Here is a 16,752-nt window from a genome sequence, read left to right as displayed (position 1 = left end):
ATATATATATCTTATAAGAACTTTAAATTCATCCCAAGGCTTTGGAATATGAAGGTTGAGCTCATAGCATGTAGCATAGAAGTGTTTTTTTTCCCTAGCATGTAGCATAGAAGTGTTTTTTTTCCCGTACGTGATACTTTACGCTGGCCTATGTAGTAAAATGTAAAAAAAATGAAAGATATATTATTAAGATTGAAACTTGATAATATATGATATCAAAATCACGTAAAAAGAAAAAACACAAAAAAGTATGGATTTTTCTTATATAAATGACAAAAAAAAATTGTAAAGGTTCAAAGATCATGATATTCTACATTCTAATCAAAATTAAGTACACATGCGATACACCACCGGCCGAGTAATTGGGCGTAGAATTCAACACGGATGAATAAATGGATTTCAAAGAAGACAACCGACAGGTTTAGTAATTTCTAGTGCAGCAATAGTCGACTACAAATAAAAATACACAATTTGTTTAAAGTAAACCTCAGAAAACGGCTGAGTAATGCTACGTACCCATAATATTCGGGGTTTTATATAAGTCGCATTTTTTGACTTTGTAGGATTTCCTTGGCCAGCAAAATCTACGACTATTATTTCAGCCATTTTGTATGTATATACATATTGAGTGAAAGGTATCAAAACCTTTTGCTAAAGTACTGTGGTTGGAGTAATTGGTCGCTAAAACCTAGCTACGCTATTGGTTGCTTTCACTTTTTGCTTGTGGATAGGATAGGATTCCAAGTGTTGTTCGTTTTCCCAATATTCTATGAAAAATAAAATTATCGAAAAAATAAGTGAATAAGAAGTAAAAATACTATATAGGTTTTGTATGCGATATTTAATATATACATTTTAAATAACAGGCCACACGTATATAATCATAGTTTTTTTATTATTATTATTGATATTTCACAAAAAATATATCTAGCAAGGACTAATTCGAAAAGTATTTTATGTATACCAAACTAGTATCGGTCTCTAATGTACTCTTGATTTTTATTGAATATTGGTCCCTCATGTTTCATAACTACTATAATTAATTGAACAAATATCGAAGTTATCATAATATATTGATATTTAAGACAATGGACGAAGTCCGTTCGATACTTCTTAAATACAAAACCTACATGTTTACAATTTATACAAGAAATCGATTATATATCATCCTCGTTTTTTCCTTTATAAGTACGCCAAAATTTGTACAAGTTTTTTTTAAAGGAAACACATATATTAAACTACTGAATGTATGTCAGAATTTAAAACAGATTTTAAACAAAAATGGTAACAAATCAACATGTACAAAATGTTGGTCCCACTTACGGAATTTGAGATAATAAAACCCGAAAATAAAGAATAAACTGGACACCGAGATTTACGTGGAAAACCCCTAAAAATTATTAGGGTAAAAACCACGGGCAAGATGAAAAGAATTTCCACTATAATATTTTGTGGTGTACAACCTACTCACTGTGTTTCCAAAGAGAACACACTCTCTTAATACAGGAGAACAAAACACCTCACAAATATTATAGAATGCTATAAGGTGAGAGAAAACTCGAAGAAGGGATGATTTCAGAATGAAGGNCCTTATAGCATTCTATAATATTTGTGAGGTGTTTTGTTCTCCTGTATTAAGAGAGTGTGTTCTCTTTGNAAAACACATCTCCACACATCCTTTCAATCTTGTCATTCCCTACTGCTTATGTTTCCGATAGGCCACTTGAGGATCTACACCACTCGAACTTATCAGTGTTCACTGGCTTGGTCAGAAAATCAGCTATGTTATCCTTCGTATGGATCTTCTGCATATCTACGCTTCCTTCTTCTACTACTTTCCGCACAAAGTGAAATTGTACTCCAATGTGTTTCGTCCTGGAATGAAAGGCTGGATTCCTTGCGATGTGCAAGGCACTCTGACTGTCACAAAACAAATTAACATTCTCTTGTTTGTGCCCAATCTCCTCCAATAACCTTTTAATCCATATTGCCTTCTTGCAACCTTGAGTAGCTGCCATGTATTCTGCCTCTGTTGTAGATAGCACTACAACTGTCTGCAGTTTTGAAACCCAGCTTACTGCTCCCCCTGTAAGTGTAAACACATAACCAGTAGTAAATTTTCTCTTATCAGGATCACCTGCATAATCTGAATCGACATAGCGCCTGAGTGTAAAATCCGATCCTCCATAACATAATGCAGCATTCGAGGTACCCTTAATATATCTAAGGATCCTCTTGACAGTGCTCCAATGCTCTCGTCCAGGATTCGCCATATACCGACTAACTGCTCCCACTGATTGAGCAATGTCCGGTCTTGTACATATCATGGCGAACATCAAACTTCCCACTGCTGATGCATATGGTACTCGAGACATCTCCATCCTCTCTGCTTCACTGCTAGGACACATCTCGGAGGATAACTTGAAGTTAACAGGAAGAGGGGTCGAAATTGGCTTACTATCTTGCATGTTGAAGCGTTGCAAGACTTTCTTCAAATAATTTTTTTGGGAAAGCCAAATCTTTCTGTTACTTCTGTCTCGGTGAACTTGCATCCCTAGAATCTTGTTTGCTGGTCCCAAGTCCTTCATATCAAATTCCCTAGCCAATTGTGCCTTCAATCCTTGGACCTGATCTTTGTTGGGGCCTGCTACCAACATGTCGTCCACATACAACAGTAAAATGATATAATCGTCACCAGACCTCTTGAAATACGTACAAGGGTCTGCACTCAGTCTGGTGTATCCAAGGCTAATGATATAGGAATCAAATCTCTTGTACCAACACCTCGGCGCCTGTTTGAGACCGTACAGAGATTTGTTCAACCTGCAAACCAAGTTCTCTTTGCCTTTTTTCGCAAAACCTTCTGGCTGGAGCATATAGATTTCTTCTTCAAGATCTCCATGAAGAAATGCCGTTTTCACATCTAGTTGTTCTAGATGTAGGTCAAACACCGCACACAATGCCAACACTATTCTGACTGTTGTAAGCCGAACCACAGGAGAAAATATCTCATTGAAGTCAATGCCTTCTTTCTGAGCATACCCTTTTACGACCAATCTAGCACGATACCGCTCCACTTGGTTATTGCCATCACGCTTGATCTTATAGACCCATTTGTTTCCAATGGCTTTCCTTCCTCGTGGTAGTGTAACAAGATCCCAAGTTTGATTCCTGTCTAATGCTTCCAATTTTTCTTGGATTGCTATCATCCACAAGGATACATCCGAGTTTTGAGTAGCCTCGTGGAAACTCGATGGCTCACCATCCTCTGATAATAGACAATATGCAATGTCACTTTCAGTGACATAATCTGAAAGCCAACCTGGTGGTCTTCTGTCTCTAGTTGACTGCCTCACATTGGAAACTTCAGACTCAACTTGTTTTTGTTCTTCGTGCTCTGGTACTGCTTCACAAGAAATTTGACCTTCGTCCGTCTTATTTTCCACCTGAAAAATAGTAGTTTCTGAATTTTGTGTGCCTTTGTCTCTCTTTACTTTATCTTCCTCGAAGATAACATCTCTGCTGATGACAAGCTTGTGAACAGTAGGATCCCACAAGCGAAACCCCTTTACTCCATCAGCATAACCCAAGAAGATACATTTTCTGGATTTCGAATCCAACTTCGATCTTTCTTGCTCATTGTACAGAACGTACACCGGACTTCCAAATGTATGCAAATGAGAATAATCTGTCGGCTTCCCAGTCCACATCTCCATCGGAGTCTTCAGATCAATCGCCACTGAAGGAGAACGATTGATTATATAACAAGCGGTTTTGACTGCTTCCGCCCAAAATGACTTTTCTAGACCTGCAGTTCTCAACATAGCTCTTGTTCTTTCCAACAAGGTTCTGTTCATCCGCTCCGCCACTCCATTTTGTTGAGATGTGTAAGCCGTCGTGAACTGTCTTTTGATGCCTTCATGTTGACAAAATGCATAAAACTCGTCACTGGTATATTCTCCTCCATTGTCAGTCCTCAAACACTTGATTTTCTTTTCTGAATCAAGTCCAACCCGCGCTTTGAAATCTTTGAAGATCTGGAAAACATCTGATTTCTTCTTGATTGGATACACCCAACATCTCCTAGAGAAATCATCAATGAACGAGACAAAGTATCTCGCTTCTCCTAGGGATACAACCGGTGCTTGCCAAACATCCGAATGAATCAGCTCCAATATGCTTTTGCTCCTGACAGTAGAAGTGCCAAACTTTAATCTGTGTTGTTTACTGGTAACACAATGCTCACAAAAAGGTAGTGACACTTTTGTAAGTCCCGGCAACAGCTTCCGTTCTGAGAGAATTTTCAACCCCCGTTCTGACATATGCCCGAGCTTTCTATGCCATAACACTGTTAATTCTTCTCCTGAACCATTTGATGCAACAGCTAGTTCTGCCTCTTTTTGTGTTTCTCCCAAAAGTACATACAGATTTGCAGCAACCTTTTCCGCCTTCATAACCACAAGCGCGCCTTTCACAATTTTCATGATCCCATTCTCGATACGAGTTTTGCACCCGATGTCATCCAATTGCCCCAATGACAAAAGATTTTTCGTCAGTCCTTTCACATGTCGTACCTCCTGTATGGCGAATGGTGCCATCAAACATTTTAATTTTGATAGTACTGACCCCAGCGATTTCCAAGGCATGATCATTTTCCATGAATACAGATCCTCCTGAGACTGGTTCATAATGATCAAACCATTCTCTCCGAGATGTCATGTGCCACGTCGCTCCTGAATCCATAATCCATGTGTCACAAAATTTGTGTGTGCCTTCTGCAACAGTTGTTGCTTCACTGAATAATATTTCACCACTACCTGAAGTACTGGCCACATTTCCTTGAGAACTCTTGTCGATACTCGTACACTCTTTCTTGAAGTGCCCTTTACCGCCACATTTAAAGCAGTAAATATTTTTCTTCTTACTTCTCAATTTTGATCTACCTCGTCTTTGGCTCCCACTGGAGTCACGGTCCATGAATCTTCCTCTTATCATCGATAAAGCCTCTGCCTGCTTCGAGGTTACCAACCTATCTTCCTTATTCTTGCGCCGACTTTCTTCTCCGAGAACCGCAGTTAAGACATCGTCGAATTTTAGAAAGCTCATAAGAATATTGTTGGTAATGTTGATGATAAGTTGATCATATGAATCTGGTAGACTTTGAAGTAGAAGCTCCGCACGTTCATTTTCCCCTATTTTATGCCCCATGGAAGTGAGTTGGGCAAATAGAGTATTCAGTGTGTTGATATGGTCGGTCATCGATGAGGATTCCGCCATCCGAAGAGTATAAAGACTTCTCTTTAGGAAAATCATGTTGTGTAGCGACTTGACCTCGTACATCTTTGTCAGATTATCCCAGATAACTTTGGCTGTTTTTATCTCAGAGATACTTGACAAAACTTCATCTGCTATAGCCAAGTGTAGATTGGCAACAGCGTTGTCGTTCATCTCATTCCACTTTTCATCATCCGTAATCTCCACCAGTCTATCTCCAATAGCCGCCAAGCAATTCTCCTTTCTTAAAACTGCTTGTATCTTTATTTTCCACAGCATAAAATTGCTTCCGTTGAACTTTGCTATCTCGTACCTTCCCGTCATTATGTCTACAACAATTTTAGTAGACTTGACAAAATAATCCCGCCTTAAATAAAAAATCTCAAAAAATCTTTTCTGATGTGGAAGATCAGTCTAGGCTGCAACCACAGAACATACTCAAAATTTTTAAGAAATTTTGAACCAAGGCTCTGATACCACTTGTTGGTCCCACTTACGGAATTTGAGATAATAAAACCCGAAAATAAAGAATAAACTGGACACCGAGATTTACGTGGAAAACCCCTAAAAATTATTAGGGTAAAAACCACGGGCAAGATGAAAAGAATTTCCACTATAATATTTTGTGGTGTACAACCCACTCACTGTGTTTCCAAAGAGAACACACTCTCTTAATACAGGAGAACAAAACACCTCACAAATATTATAGAATGCTATAAGATGAGAGAAAACTCGAAGAAGGGATGATTTCAGAATGAAGGGGGAGCTCTATTTATAGAGCCTCTGTAAGTGTGAAGACGCATATAAAACGCGTCTTCTGAAAATTCCTCGAAATTTCCTTCTCCCACGTTTTTTTTTATTTTTCTTTGACTGATCCCACCTATTAACTTTGCCGACACAAAATCTAAAGAAACCCATAGAAGTTAGCTAATGGGCAACCTGATTTGCCGACGTACGGCAGTGATGAAACAAAGCACCATGCACTTGATCTGGGCAAGCTTTGTGAACATCTGATACAATCGGGGAATATTGAGAATCGATCACTGCTTTGATCGCATCGATGTGTGTCGTATGGTAGTCAAAACTCCTTACCTAATTGCACAAAGCTCCGCGAGGGTGGGGAGAAAATAAACCCAACAAACAGGGCACCATCCCAAACAACACCAATCCAACAACTTCCACTCCAAAGTAAGGAATGGATGGGACAACCTGGCATCGACATTGATTTTAATTGACCCATTATTTGGAAGGGGAAAAAATGGTGCATTATTTACCTTCTGTTATGTTCCATTCCATATTACTGACTTAGATGTCCGGAAGTGTTTTTTTTTTTTTAGAATTCTCAATCCATTTTCTTTGTAATAAGTAGGAGTACTCAAATCTTTAGGTTATATTTGGATTGATGAATTTCAATACATATATTTCAAATGTATTTTTATAATTTAGAAGAAACAATACCATAAATTTCAAATATACTTTTTGCAAGTTTGTATAGTGTTTCATGTTACATGAATTTCAAGTTCATCGAATAATGGAAGTATTTGAAAGTCATTCTAATTTATGTAACTAAAGAGTAAATAAATAAAATATAAATTTAAAATTTTATCTACTGTTTCATCGTTAACAATAAAACTATAATCAAAATATATCAATTTCAAATCTATACTATACCTTTACTGTAGCTGGGAGGAGAATTCAAAAAGAGAGGAGAGTGTGAAACCTGAATGTGAAGCGAGATGGAGAACTTGGGAGACGGACAAATCTGGGTCCCTCTCTTATTGTAGTAACCCTACCTCCTTAAAACACCTTTGTTGCGTTACTTAGTTTCCAAATACGGTAACATATATGGAGTCCGATCCACCCGGTCAAATCTCTCCTTTTTGCACTTCTCCAAACTTTACATGATCATCGGTGCCAAATCTCTGGTGTTCTCCATCTAACGGTCAGGGATGGATCAAAGGTTTATGATTACAGTATCTTCAAGCGTGATCGTCTAGTGTAATTCATGAACAAATAAATAATCCACGTTTAATGTTCTTTTTTATGTATACCATAAAAATTTGAGTCATGCTACAACGAGGTAAAACAATTCTTACAAAATTTTTTTCTTAATTTATCAAAATTTCGTGATAAATTCAATTCATCATGTTATGAAATGACAGCAAAATCTCACGTTTATTTGGTAATCTAGGAAAATATCCGGTCAGAAGAATAAATTATTATCTTATCAGAAATAACACATTTTAATGTTCATATAATATTTGTAAAATGTTTATTTTATCATAAAATGTGTGAAGTCTAAAGCATTATGGTTGTACAACCAATTGCCAACTTGACAAAATTTAAATCAAGTGGGGATTATATATATATATATGTACATGTCATACGTGTTCGTATCTGATTGCACATATATAAATATATTTTTTGATTTTGAATATTTTAGTGGAAGTACAATCTTTTTAGTATTAGGTACACTGTCGGCAGAGAGGTAAGTTGTCCGAGGTTTGTACATATGGAGACGTGGGCACTTCTCCTCCATTCATGGAAAGTATTTGTAATATCATGCCTCTCTCTCCTGTCTTTTTTAGTCCACCTTTCTTCTTATATTTTATTAATTAAAATCTTGTTTGCTAGAATTTTCTATAAATAATATAATCATGGCATTATTAATTTGTTGTTTCCATGTCTCTCTCTACCCTTCTTCTATTCTGTTTAATTTATTTTATTGTATTCCAATCTTCGTACTTCAATTTTTTTTTAAAAAACTTGATCATATTTACCATTTTTATTTTGGTCAATGTAGCTTATTTCTTAAATTTTATAATAAAATTTGTTAAGATTACACATTTTGTTCAAACTCCACCACAAAAATTAATATTTCATGAGTTATGATTGTTCACGTCTATATATACAACTCGCAATGACTTAATCCAACCGACGTGAGACATCTAACACACCATCACACGCCTAAGAATGAACAATTAGAGCATGAAATTCACAAGACATTATCGAACGACACGTAAGATAGTCAAAAAAATAACAATAGATACCGACTATGATACCATGTTCATGTTAAACTTACACAATGTATATCTTGAACTAATTTTTGACATTCGAACTTAACCGAACTTTAGGTTCAATTACTCTAATTTTTTTTATTGTTCTTCCTCTTCACAAATATTGGGACCTCTGTTAGGTGGGAAAATGCACATTAATTGATCTCATAAATTGAAATACACTATAAAGAAGAGATCAAATCAAAATATTTTGCAATCTTAGATTTTTGTACTTCTTGAAATCTGAATCCGTGGGCCATTAAAACTAATTATTTCAATTCTCATATCATAGTCTTGTGAATCAAAGCCATTTGTTCAACTTTACATCTGTTCAAAGTATTATTTCTAACAAATCATAATATAATGGTAGGGTAATTTATGTCGGGTAGATTATCATGACCCTAATTATTATCATTATGCCACATAGAATGTGCAAACATAGAAATTCACTCATTTTACTGTTAATTATATTTAGATAAATAATGGTTTTGGAAAAAAAAAAATACCACATGTATAATATTAAATTAGAATGAAATGCTCGAAAATTTCAATTATATACAATATCTCCTCGCCAAAAATAGCAACTATACCTATATGTAACCCTGGTGTACACAATAATGATTAAGTAATTAAAACCCTATATTTAAATTTTAGACACGAATCCATAATGTTGCGCTTGGATGGAAGGATTTGATCAAATTTATAGATTTTAAGTTCATCTAATTGTTTGTTTAATGTAAATGCAATATTAATTATGATGAGTTTGAAATACATATAAAATGTGTGTCATTTCAAATTGAATATCATTGACATTTCTTTCAAATCAAATCGTTTAAAATAAAATTCTCTCACGATCTAAAAGTCTATGAGTTGTTGTCGGACCAACTTGTACATATAGAAGAATTAAAACCACACCAAAGGTGTAGCCATCAGATGCAGTAGAAGCAGAACAAAGGCATCAAAATTAGAGATGTCAATGGGGTGTGTATGGGGCGTGTATGACTAAACCTAAGACCCGTCCCATGAAGAAAACTTGGACTCATTACCCGTCCCACCCCAGTTAAATATTTTTCAGACCCACCCCACCCCGAAAACGAAATGGGGCCGGGTAGACCTACGAGACCCTTGAAACCCGAATTTTTTTTAAATGAAAACAGTAATCTTCTTATCACATGACTGAATTATAAAATAAACAATCATCAAAATACAACACAATAGAAAACTAATTTATATCTTCGACCACACTTAATAATAACAAACAAATTATTTTCACGACATAATGAATCACATAAAAAAAGAGTTACTAGCTCTCCAATAAAAAGTCTTGACATCCTCAAAAATAAGTCATAACAGAACTTAAACAGATCAATGTAAAATCAGCGAGTAAGCAATCTTTCATACACATTATTCAGGATCATCTTCATCTTCATCAAAAATGGTAGGACAAGTTGGTAAATTACTTACAAAATTAAAGAGAGAAAGTACATTGAAAAAATAAATCTGTAATTTAAAACCGTCAAAAAATGTAATTTAAAGAGAGAAAGTACAGTAACAAAATTAAAATGAAAGTACAATAACAAAATAAAAATGTGATTTATTTACCTTCCACCTCACCTCACAACCATCTTCGCGAGCACATCAATTTATATCCACATATATGGGGCGGATATGGGTTGGATATTATAGGACCCATGACCCGCCCCATACCCAGACGGGTCTCAAAAATTGGACCCGAGACCCGTCCCATGATCCATTTAGTATGCTCAAATCCGTCCCAGATAGGATGGGTCCATTGCAAGTTTGAGTAAAACTCAGAACCATTTACATCCCTTAATCAAAATTCCATCTTTTCTTGAAAGCTACATACATGTAACCTACCTATATCGACTAGTCCATTCCAGCTTGCATTTAATTAGACAAGTGGGTTCCGTAAAATTCACATCTCACTAAATTAAATTTGAAGGGGGGGTGGCCGCAGGTGCATTATTTTGAAAGAGAAGTCTTGTTGTCGAGCCTATTTAATTATATATATATATGTATATATATATCAAACTCCTGACACTTGGCAGTATTTTATTGCATATACTTTTTAGAAAATATATATTCTAACCAATCAATAATCATAGGATAGAAATAGACATGATCCCATGATTCATAGGTTTTTTATTACTATTAAATCACCAAGAAACATAGGTTAGCCAAATATATAATACAACTTGCAGATAAAGACACACACACACACACACGTGTGCTTGAGAAGTATCTTTAATTTTATGTTAAAAAAATGGCAACATTTTCACATATAATCGTTATTCGCATGTATTTTTGTTTCTTTTCGGGTTCGAAATAAATTTGATAAATGTAAGGTAGGTAAACCGAACTTTATTATTCCAGGATACATTAAAATTACACGAAGAATAGCGTGAGATAAGAATAAAAATAGTAAGATCCCATTTTTAAATGTTTTTCGAGAAATTTTTCTGCTAAATATATCTGGAAGTGGGCTACATATATGAAAACGAAGCTTGGAATGGACCGGCCCATTAGTATTTTAAAACATGGCTCCCAGTTTCGACAAAAGCCTGTCATCACGATATACCTGCTGGGCCCATTTTTCACTCAATTCAAATTTATGGGCTGTCCAAAGATAATTAAGGGGGCCTGATATTCAAATTTTCAAACGAAGCAGCCCCTACACAGGTCCACAAAAGCCAAACCCTTCCCCCGCGCTTTCCTATCCTTTAGTTCTCTTGAATCTAATTCCTGTACTCGGAAAAGGAAATGGAGAAGGAAAAGGAAAACGAATGCAGCAATCCTTCAATCCAAGAAGGAGTTCCCATCTATGGAGGAAAATTCGTTCAGTATAATGTCCTTGGTAACCTTTTTGAAGTACCCGTCAAGTATATCCCTCCGATTACTCCCGTCGGTCGCGGCGCCTACGGTCTTGTTTGGTAATTTTGTTTCCTTTTGTAATTGTTGCATACATGTGTTTGATGTGTGTATGATTTTGCGAAATTGGTGTGTATTATCTGCTCTCAGCTGTGCTACGAATGCCGAGACCAAGGAACAAGTGGCAATTAAGAGAATTGCGAATGCCTTTGATAACCGAATCGATGCGAAAAGGACTTTACGGGAAATTAAGCTTCTTACTCATATGGATCATGAGAATGTGAGACTTTTTCTTTTCCCTAATTTTTATATCTGGCTGTTCGTCATTTTGTTTGATTTCTCAGAAATGGCCTGGAATTTTTGAATTTTAGATTATAACAATTTCCGTTCTCGGATGTATTTTTTATTTTCGGGTTATTAATTGGTAGTGTCATACTTGCTTTCTGTTTGTAGATTATTAAGATTAAGGATATTATTAGGCCACCGGACAAACAGGAGTTTAATGACGTGTACATTGTGTATGAATTGATGGATACTGATTTGCACCAGATTATATGCTCATCCCAGGAACTCACCGAGAACCATTGTCAAGTAAGTCGACAATGATTTGGAGAATTATTACATTTGATAACTTTAGATTCACTATTTTATATTTATTCGCAATTACGTTTTGATTAATGTTTGTTAGACAAGATTAATCAATCACTTAGCGCGGTATGGATGTTTGATTTTGGTTCATAGTTGTCAAAGCGCGAGGCGCAAAAAATCGCACAAGTGTATGGGGCTAAAATTGCAAATCGAAGCGCACGTTTTACGGAAAAAAGCTTAATAAACAAAATATTCTCAAAAAAATAAAAAAATTAAAATTCTTTGAAAATGTGATAGATGAAATATCAAATATCAAAATAATAGTAATCTTCATCTACATTTTCCAAATTTCCGTAATCAGTTTCATCCTTTGATATGTATAAATCTTCTTCTTTGGTTTCATCATCAAGGTTGATCTCTTCTTCATCTACTAGATTAGTTCGAGCCGAAGATTGATTTGTTTTGGAAAGTAGATGATGATGCTCTTTTTGAAGTAGATACATGTCGAGATAGAAAGTTGTACGCACTTTCACCAACCCCAGCCGCTTGTGCTATATCAGTCCAACACAAATCTAAAATCTTTATCTTCATAGACAAAATCATTATTATAGTTGTCACTATCCAATTTTCCCAACAAACATTCATTGCAATCATTTATTTCTGACAACAAAATAGGATTGATCTTATCTCCCATGACATATTTTCGTCCCAAAGCTCTGTTATACTTGATATATACCATATCCTTATGTTTTTTTTTTTGTGTTTTTCCAATTGAGTCGTAATCTTATCAATTGACTTTTATTTTTCGAACGTCTTTGTTTGGCAATTTCATCAACATCTTTCATAAAATAAAGATTAATAGGTCCGGTTTGCTTATACTTTTTACCTTGGACCGTAGGATGAATGGTGGAACCGGATATTGGTCGTTTCCTTTCATCTTTAGTTTGAAGATCAACTTTATATCCTTCCAAATCAACAATATCACTGAGAAGGAATATCATCTATTGGATTTTTCAATTTACTCTTTTCTCTATTTAACTTCTTCTTTAACATGTTTACGACATTTTGGACAAGTTTTCGCATTTCTGTTGCCCCCTATCTAAATGTAGCTTACCTCGATAAATCCCATTATTTGTTGTTTTACCACAAAAAACACACCTAACAACATTTGGATTTTTAAGATACGAAAGTGTTAATTCCAAGCAATATCCTTTCTGTGGATTTGTATTTGACATGGTTAAGAATTAATCAACTGAAAATCATAATAATCAACCAATAAATTGAAAAAAAAATAAAAAAACAATAAAAACATCAATCTAAAGTAGAGAAGATTCTTACAAAAGGCATCAAATGAGAGGGCAGAAGATGCTGTGCGGCGGCGGCGAGGTTAGAAAGGAGTACAAGAGAGAGAGTCACTCGATAAATTTAGGCTTTAGCTCTTCTTCCGTTTTTTTATTTTTGGTTTAATAGCTGAGTGAAAATCGTATTAAGACTTATACTCTGCAGAAATAAACAAAAAATATAGGGTAAGCACTTTTCTCTCAAGCCCAATTAAGCGAGCAAACTGAAGCGCGCTCTTCTTAGTCGTCGTGCGCTTCGGAGTTCTCAGAAACACTAGCCTTGTGCTTCATAATAATCAACCAATAAATTGAAAAAAAAATAAAAAACAATAAAAGCATCAATCTAAAGTAGAGAAGATTCTTACAAAAGACATGAAATGAGAGAGCAGAAGATGCTGCACGGCGGCGGCGAGGTTAGAAAGGAGTACAAGAGAGAGAGTCACCCGATAAATTTAGGCTTTAGCTCTTCTTCCCTTTTTTTATTTTTGGTTTAATAGCAGAGTGAAAATCATACTATGACTTATACTCTGCATAAATAAACAAAAAATATAGGGTAAGCAGTTTTCTCTCAAGCCCAATTAAGCGAGTAAACTAAAGCGTGCTCTTCTTAGTCGTCGTGCGCTTCGGAGTTTTAGAAGCACTAGCCTTGTGCTTCGCAGCGCTTTGCGCTTAAACGCAAAAAGCGAGCGCTTTTAACAACTATGATTTGGTTTCAATGGTCTGAATTTGTAATTTATTAATGATGCGCTTGTTAGATAAAAATGCAATTCACATCCAATTTTTGCTTTACTCGAATAAATCTCTACCTTGTTATTATTAATCCGACAGTGATGAGGGTAAAGAGGCTAAAAGTATATTAATCTAATTAGTGAACTACAAAGTGGGCCTTAAATAATTTCTTATTTTCCTTCTTCATTCTAGACTTCAGATTGAGAGGAGGTGATGTAATGAAGTTTGAATGCGAAAGAAATGTTACCTGATAATTAACTGGCTGAAAGTTGGAGATGACTTCCTGGGTAGCTTTCTTTATCAATATAAGATCATATTGTGTCAAACTATGTCTACTGTTTACCCTCCCTGATGTTACTAAATACTCGAGTCTTTGAGATCTTTACTCCTTAAATGGGTTGATCTCCAATTGTCAACTGAACTGGTTAATATGCGAGTTTGAAATTGAATGGAAAGTAGCTTTTCCATTTTTTGCTGAAAGGGCAGTTTCAATTCCCTGAAACAATGTTTGACTTCTCAAAACCTCCTTGCATTACAATTTTAATGTTGACAGGTATCTGTACTTGACTTGCTGTGGTACATAATGTTCAATTTTCCGCTTACAGTGCATTCAGAATTAGCATGCCAGTCATTCTCTCATTCATGCACGAAGATACTAATATTTGTATTAATTTCATGTCCTAGATTCTAACATACGGGCTAGTTATTCAAGAAAGTTATTATAGCATCATGTTGTCATTTTGTTGGCAAGCCTTAAAATTTTTGGTATGGCATAAATATTTCATCTTTTACAGATGTTAATATTTTGTATGTCACCTGTTTCTTGCATTGTAGTATTTTCTGTATCAGCTGTTGAGGGGACTTAAGTACATACATTCTGCTGATGTTTTGCACCGAGATCTGAAGCCCAGCAATTTACTTCTTGATGCAAATTGTGACCTCAAGATTTGTGATTTTGGGCTCGCAAGGACCACCTCAGAGACTGATTTCATGACGGAGTATGTTGTGACCCGATGGTATCGAGCTCCTGAATTATTACTCAACTGCTCAGAGTATACTGCAGCTATTGATATGTGGTCTGTTGGCTGTATATTAATGGAGATTATCAAACGAGAGCCTATTTTTCCGGGTAAAGACTATATTCAGCAATTGGGCCTGATAAATGAGGTACTCTCATCCTTCCACCGCTACCACCTAGGATAACCTGTTCCATGAAATTTTTGTACAAAGTAAAATTTCTTTTCTTTTAAGATGGCATTGTTGCAGAATGAACTCAAGCCACGCATTGTTTCTTCTTGACAACATTACTATAGTAGGCTGTTACCTCTTGGCTTAACTTTTTTTGCCAACAAAATGTGGTAGCAGTTACTGGGATCCCCTGAAGATTCTGACCTTGGATTCCTGAGGAGTGACAATGCTCGAAAGTATGTCAAGCAGCTCCCCTGTCTCCCCAAGCAACCTTTGTCCAAAAAGTTTCCGGACATTTCCTCAGTCGCAATAGATCTCGTGGAGAAACTACTCGTTTTTGATCCAGCTAAACGTATCACTGGTATGCTTTCCAAAATCTTTTATACCATAAGCTTTTTAGTTTAACAAATTTCCATGACCAGTTGGTAAATTTAATTGTTCTGCTGATAAAGTTGAGGAGGCACTGAACCATCCATTTTTATCAAGTCTCCATGAGATCAACGAGGAGCCTGCTTGCCCTTCTCCTTTTGTGTTTGATTTCGAGCAATCATCTTTGAGTGAAGATGAAATAAAGGATCTAATATGGAACGAGTCTCTTAACTTCAACCCTGAATAAATGGCAACACCCGTCCTTTTCTTGGTTTTATCCTCATCTTTGTGTTGGTTGTGGTAAAGACCATGTTTTGGTTTCCCGTGTGTGTACGAGCTCGTGAGGAAACGAGTGCTTGCATTAGCCAAAGCTATATGAGTGAGTTATGAATGAGGATTCAAGAGGGGAACTTGGATCCAAATCCGTTCCTGTTCGAAAGCTGATACAAAGAAAGGAATGTATCCTTTCGGCCACACTGTTGTAATCAATTTTGTACTTGATGACTTTGGTGTATTTGCTTACAAACAAAAACAGAAGTGCGAGGAGCAAAAACTGATGAAATTTTGGTGTATTTCCTATTAAAGGTTAATAAGAAAAATATAGCACGAACGTGAATTAATCATTTTTTTGCAAATAATAAAGAGTTCGAATTCAATCTATTCATTATTCTAGAAAAAATAGAAAATCAAATAATTCCTGGGTACATTATTTTGGCACCAAACAATCACAATACATATGGGCATCATATATATACTAGGAATGTACACGTGCATCGCACGTGGGTGACTAATAATGAAAAAGATAATCACGAGAATTAGATAATGTTTAAAATCGTTCGAATAACATCATGTTTATAAGTATTTATCAATCTAAACATATCAAAACACAATACAATAAAATATATCATGACAATAAATCATATATATTCACTTATTTATATGACATTTTTCAATCCGCGACATAATGATAACTCTCTTAAATGATAAATCAGCAAAAATATTTTTCATCCAAATATCATTCAAAATGAAAAAGAATAAAAATAAAATTAACAGAATAGTGAATTTTACCAAAATCGAAACTAAAAAGTACTTAAATGGAATACACATAGACAAGCGTCAAATAAAATTCTCTTAAGTTACTAAATTATCATAATAATGTTAAAATAAAACCATTAAACTTGTTATTAAGTTAAATATCACTTTTGCTTTTGTTAAATTTTAAATCATTGCAGATTTTATTTAATTTCTATGTTTTTTTTAGAATACATATTATAAATAATTAATTTTATATTAGAATCAATCATTTATAAATTAATATT

General features: G+C 35.2%; 1 protein-coding gene across 2 annotated transcripts; it reads left to right on the top strand.

The window, feature by feature from the left end:
* Positions 1-11,045: 11,045 nt before the first annotated feature.
* On the top strand, positions 11,046-16,020 carry LOC140957610 (mitogen-activated protein kinase homolog NTF6). 2 transcript variants are annotated; one of them, XM_073414938.1, is made up of 6 exons: positions 11,046-11,281; positions 11,370-11,499; positions 11,699-11,810; positions 14,711-15,043; positions 15,242-15,425; positions 15,517-16,020. In XM_073414938.1, exons 1-6 carry the CDS (start codon positions 11,173-11,175, stop codon positions 15,678-15,680), a joined length of 1,032 nt encoding a protein of 343 aa, XP_073271039.1. In that variant the 5' UTR covers positions 11,046-11,172; the 3' UTR covers positions 15,681-16,020. The 2 variants fall into 2 exon arrangements, with proteins under 2 accessions (XP_073271039.1, XP_073271040.1); XM_073414939.1 differs by having other exon boundaries at positions 11,091-11,281; positions 11,673-11,810.
* The last annotated feature ends 732 nt before the right edge of the window (positions 16,021-16,752 follow it).

The sequence above is a fragment of the Primulina huaijiensis genome, chromosome 14, assembly GCF_012295235.1.
Source record: "Primulina huaijiensis isolate GDHJ02 chromosome 14, ASM1229523v2, whole genome shotgun sequence".
Classification (NCBI taxonomy): Eukaryota; Viridiplantae; Streptophyta; class Magnoliopsida; order Lamiales; family Gesneriaceae; genus Primulina; species Primulina huaijiensis.
This window is presented reverse-complemented; position numbering and strand designations above follow the sequence as displayed.